The sequence below is a fragment of the Meleagris gallopavo genome, chromosome 1 (assembly GCF_000146605.3).
Source record: "Meleagris gallopavo isolate NT-WF06-2002-E0010 breed Aviagen turkey brand Nicholas breeding stock chromosome 1, Turkey_5.1, whole genome shotgun sequence".
Lineage (NCBI taxonomy): Eukaryota > Metazoa > Chordata > Aves > Galliformes > Phasianidae > Meleagris > Meleagris gallopavo.
This window is the reverse complement of record NC_015011.2, coordinates 41,736,264-41,742,102: the sequence shown is the minus strand read 5'-3', so window position 1 is coordinate 41,742,102 and position 5,839 is coordinate 41,736,264. Positions and strand designations below refer to the sequence as shown.

General features: G+C 40.5%; 1 protein-coding gene across 1 annotated transcript; it reads left to right on the top strand.

The window, feature by feature from the left end:
• Window positions 1-6: 6 nt before the first annotated feature.
• On the top strand, window positions 7-4,620 carry LOC100542413 (polypeptide N-acetylgalactosaminyltransferase 4). Its single transcript, XM_010708952.2, has one exon. It carries the CDS (start codon window positions 21-23, stop codon window positions 1,770-1,772), a length of 1,752 nt encoding a protein of 583 aa, XP_010707254.1. The 5' UTR covers window positions 7-20; the 3' UTR covers window positions 1,773-4,620.
• The last annotated feature ends 1,219 nt before the right edge of the window (window positions 4,621-5,839 follow it).

Genomic DNA, 5,839 nt, shown 5'->3' with positions numbered 1-5,839 from the left:
GGCTGCCGCGAGGGGCTGCCATGAGGATCCGGCTGGCGAGAAGGTGGACGTGGGTCCGCAGAAGTTGCGCGTTGCTGGGCTTCTTGATGGTCGCCTACTTCGCTTTGGAGCTGTCTGTTTCTTCCTTTGGTGTCTCCCTCGCCGGGGAGAGCATCTCCAAAGGGAAATGGGAGCGGCGCTTTACGGACGGAGCAGAAGAGGCGGTGGATTTGGCTCGCCCGGTTTATGACAAATCCCCGCCCGATTCTTATGCCCCGGGAGAATGGGGCAAACCCACTCGCCTGCAGCTGAGCCCCGAGGAGAAGAAACAGGAAGCAGAGCTGATCGATAAGTATGCAATTAATATTTATTTGAGCGATAAAATCTCTCTGCATCGGCACATTGAAGACAATCGAATGAGTGGCTGTAAAACTAAATCGTACAACTACAGAAAGCTGCCCACAACGTCTGTTGTAATCGCCTTCTACAACGAAGCCTGGTCCACATTGCTGCGGACAGTACACAGCGTTCTTGAGACTTCTCCTTCAGTGCTTCTGAAAGAAATTATATTGGTGGATGATTTGAGTGATAAAGTGTATTTGAAAACTGACCTTGAGAAGTACATAAGCAGCCTGAAAAGAGTTCGTTTGATACGGACCAACAAACGGGAAGGGTTGGTTCGCGCGCGCTTGATTGGAGCTACCTTTGCTACTGGTGATGTCCTCACCTTTCTCGACTGTCACTGCGAATGTGTCTCCGGTTGGTTAGAACCACTGCTTGAGAGAATTGCCGAGAATGAGACCGTTGTGATCTGTCCTGTTATTGATACCATCGACTGGAACACATTCGAGTACTACATGCAGTCAGCAGAGCCCATGATCGGGGGCTTCGACTGGCGACTGACGTTCCAGTGGCACTCAGTGCCGAAACACGAACGGCTGAGGCGCAAATCTGAAACAGACCCAATCAGATCCCCAACTATGGCCGGGGGCTTGTTTGCTGTCAGCAAGAAGTATTTTGAGTACCTGGGTACCTATGACACGGGAATGGATGTCTGGGGAGGAGAGAACTTAGAGTTATCGTTTAGAGTGTGGCAATGCGGAGGCATGCTAGAAATTCATCCGTGCTCCCATGTAGGCCATGTGTTTCCAAAGCGTGCTCCGTATGCTAGACCGAATTTCCTTCAGAACACAGCGCGTGCTGCTGAGGTGTGGATGGATGAGTATAAAGAACACTTCTACAACAGAAATCCTCCAGCGAGAAAAGAAAACTATGGAGATATTTCTGAGAGAAAGCTACTAAGAGAGCGTTTGAAGTGCAAGAGTTTTAACTGGTATTTGAGAAACGTCTTTTCCGAGTTGCATGTACCAGAAGATCGTCCTGGTTGGCACGGTGCTGTCCGCAGTGTAGGCATATCGTCAGAGTGCCTTGACTACGTTTTACCAGAGCATAATCCTACTGGGGCTCACCTTTCTCTCTTTGGATGTCATGGTCAGGGAGGAAATCAATTTTTTGAATACACATCAAACAAAGAGTTTAGATTTAACTCTGTGACGGAGCTATGTGCTGAAGTCCCTGAGCAAGAGGATTTCATAGGTATGAGGAGCTGCCCAAAAGACGGATCTCCTGTCCCAGAAATTATTATATGGCATTTCAAAGAAGATGGGACTATTTATCATCCTCATTCTGGAAAGTGCCTTACTGCTTATCGTACTGCTGAGGGGCGTGCTGATGTGGAAATGAGAACTTGTAATGCTGCAGATAAAAATCAGATGTGGAAATTTGAGAAATAATCATTAGCGGTAGTAAGAATCAAATTGAGCAGAGTCTCCAAGGTTTTTGCAACGTTTGATTGTATACCTTGGAATGTCTTCAGATGTGTCTTTCCTGTAGTGGTGTAGGAACTATCTGCTGTGGTGAACTATATGGAAAGCAAATGCTGGGAGTTAGTTTCTTAAACAGTGATTTACATTTCTAATGCCTTCTATTTTTGTAAAATTTTGACCAATTATTTTCTTATTTCGGTCTCTCTTAATTATGGCAAAACAAATCCTTCTGAGTGGACTAATTGTTTACTCTTAGAAAATGAGTGCATTAAGCCTGAACAGTAATGTTACATGCAAGTAAAAATTTTGTACTTACTGAAGTAGAGTATTGCAGTATTCACCTATTTGCAGATTAATCAAAATAGGCGTATCTCTTGCCCTAAGTTATACTGCAATAGCATGTGACTGCATTGACATTGGTGTGGAAAGCTGAATCTGAAGTCTTGGAATATTCTGGGAGTATTTTTTCTAGGGAATTTACATGCTATTAAGGGTTTTAGGGTGACCTCTAACTATAATACGGCATTGAAGAGAAGGAAGGACTTTTTAGAGTGTGTGGATTTGGGCACAGCTTTGCAGTCTTGCTCCTGCTCTGTAAAACTCACCTGGCCAGGATGAGTCTCATGTGTTTAGAAAAGAGCATAGTAGCAGTGAAACCAAGGACATGCTAGAGGTGCTGCATATGAGAAGAAATGGGTGGTTAGAAGTATGAGTTCTGCTGGAAGGTAGCAAGTAAAGCACAGAACTGCATTAGCTACTGCTGTTTCTTTGCTATGTATTTAATATTTACATCATTGGGTAAGCTTTTCATTAAGTTTGGCTTCGTAGAGCACAGTCTACGTGACTACGCCATGTATCCTTTTTTAAAAATAAAAATAAAAATTAATGAATCTTACACGTTTTAGACTGGCAGCAAAGTAGGGGAGAGAAATACAAAGGAAAAGTTGGGCTGCCGCCTTTTGTGTTATATATTTGTCACCAGCTGGCATGCTGTGCAGACTCGTTAGAGTCTGGAAATAATGCAGCATACACAGGTTCTTTCCATTCACCATAGTGTCCTGGGAGGCCTAGTCTGGGGTTGCTGAGGTGAAGAGGGCTGGAAGGGCAAAGGAGAGATCGGAAGAAAACAAGATGTCTTGTGAACCATATAACAAATCTTATTAATGTTTTCTGTATCCTGTTATACTGAGCTTTGAGTAACACCGATTCTACAATCACGTCACTGATTAGCTTTCAGTGTGATTATAGATAGTAGATGACTGATATGTTTTTTGTATTTGAAAAAAAAATCTTGATTCTGTGTTTTTTAGTTACATACAATTAAGCTGAGCACTTACCTTAATATTTTGGGCATTTGAACTTTGGTTCCTTACACTGAAGTGGTAAATGTCTTTCAGTAGCCACAGTATAGTAATCCTTGACTCTGGGCTGGTGGGAACTTGAACTTTGAGCAATGGGAATCTGGATAAAGACAGCTGAGGTATGCAGTAGATGCACGTTTGGTAAAGGCGTTGCTAAGTAGAAGGGTTAAATGGGAGCAAGTGAGACCTGAAGTAAGTGACCATATTAAAGATAATAAAGCAAGAGTTAATGAAGATTTATGTTTGAATCTAAGCAATTTGAAGAATTGAAGGGTTTGGATGCAAACAGGCCGAGATTAAAGGGGTGCAGAGGAAGAAAATTTGGAGTGGGGGATGCAGTGTTGAATCATGCTCAAAATGCTTGCCACTGTGTGGCATGGGTTGTTTTAAGCCTCTAACTTACTTTTAGGAGGTTACTTACAACTTAATTTTTTTTCTCTTCTTTTTTTTTTTCCCCCCAAATTCAATTTTGGGGTAAAAGGGAGTTCTTTACTATATAAGGGAGACATTCCGGAAAAATTCCATTCCACTGCAGTAAGGAATTATTTTGCAGACCTACAAGTTATGAATCATGTATCAAATTGTAAAAGGCAACCAGTCATTAAGTACTGGAGGAACAAATTATACGAAGTATGTGCTTTTGTGAAAAGCTTGTTGTAGGCTGTTATATTCAGTAGGTACAACAGTAAAAAGGCCTGGGTTCTTCTACGTGACTGAAGCATCAGTTGTATATGCAATGCATGTTTCCTCAGATGAAAGTAAAAATATAGACTATGCAAATTTTATGCAATTAACTTTTTTTAGGATTTGACAAAAAAATATATTTTGTATAAAGAACTCCTTCATGTTAAATCTGACATTCAAAGTGTTCCTTATCTATTTAAGCAATAAATCAAAGTGAATCTGCCTCTTAAAGTTTAAAAACTTGTTCTACGTGTACTTGAACCTTTCTTCCTTCTCCCCACCACCTCCCATTCTGTTTTTGTGGTTATTCAAAACCTAAATAGAACTGGGAGGGGAAACAAAATCAAAAAAAGCAAAAGCAAGCAACCTGGCCGAAGTGAACAATCTGGATTTCAGACATAAAGTGTATATTTTCTCCCAAATGGAGGAAAAAGGTTGAAAGGGGGGAAGTAGGCAAGGAAAGGAAGAGAGAAGAAAAGCTTCCCATTCCCAGTTCAGCTAGTCTTGAACTGGGTTGTGGCAATTGTACAGAAATACTCCAATCTGGTTGTTTCCCAGTGCCTGCAGATTCCTGGAAAATCTGTAGCTGTGGAAAATTTTTTATTCTGTTAAACTTTAAAAATTTGGGGAGCACTTGTGTATATTTTAAACTTTTAAACTACTGATTTTTTTTAAGTGACTTAAGAAACAGAATGTAAACTTAACACTGAATAAATGTGAGATTACTTTGAGGTTTCTCTTGAAAAATAAAATCCAGAATGATAATTAAATGTTGGCTGGTGTGCTGTCTTTTGTTTTTTTTTTTTTTTTTTAATTTATTTATTTTCTCTGCCACTTGCATAAATAGCTTATACTACACAATGAAATTGCCATGATCGTGATCTTTGTGGGAGCTATTAAAATTTCTTCATGTGGAGTCCACTATTAGAATCCCAGATTAGTTACTTTGTCAGAAGTTTAACTGCTAACTCTTTTCCTTGAAGTAGGAAATGTTTGGAATCGCTGCTAACTGTATTTGTATTGTGACGCTGCACCTTATCACAGTGTGATTTGCAACGTTGCTGTAAGGTGTGAGATTTTCCTCTTTGTATTGTTGTTCTTCAAATACTCACACGCACGTTCTTGTTCTCCATTTAACGTGTAATCTTTGCACTGAGTGAGCTGATTGTGCTGGGCGTGTTTCAGTATGAGGGGGGCGGATGGGATGTAGGGGCAAAGGAAGAGTGACCAAGTGGTGCGTTTAGCTGGGAGAGCCTTGCTATGCATATCCTTTCTGATCTTTTGCACAACTTTATCTTGTAGTCACTACTGTGGTGTTCCAGGAAATGGAAGCGCAGTACGTAATTCCATACTGAGGTACCTTGTGTTTATTTTTCTGTTTCTACATATACATGCATTTCATGATGGAACACGGGCACCGCAGTTTGAACTCTCTTGTAATACTGATGTATGTCCATCCCTGTTGGAGCTGAAATTGTAGTACACAAAATGCTAGAACCGTTTTGTATTATCAGAGGATGTGGAATCACGTGTTTTGTATGAAACATTTGGTGCTGTCATGGTGGTGTGACAGAAAATGGCAGTCAAGCACAGCTTGTTTGAATAAGTACTCTAGTTTGTAAGGCTTTGTATTCACATCTGGCAGGGCACGCAGGTGGAGTCTGAAATTGCACATTAGCAACTTCGCATTAACTCAGGACTAAGTTGTCTTTTTGATTTTTTTTGTTTTGTTTTCTGTATGCAGTTGCATGAAAGGAAATTTTTTATTTATTTACTTGTTACTTTATTTAGTTCATCAGTTTCTGATTTCATCTGTTTCATCAGTGCTGTTGTACGTAGTCTCCAATTCAAAAAGCATTCCTTGTTAGAGATAATCTTACCTAGGTAAGTATGATGAGCATAGTTCTTCCTGACAGTTATCTGTACTGTGCTGGAGCACTCTGAGTATTTGCTTTTGTGTCTCAGAATTAACTGTAAAATAGGAAAAAA

Bases quoted from the DNA above. Each gene is read 5' to 3' on its own strand.
- LOC100542413 (XM_010708952.2), top strand. From the start codon at position 21: ATGAGGATCCGGCTGGCGAGAAGGTGGACGTGGGTCCGCAGAAGTTGC.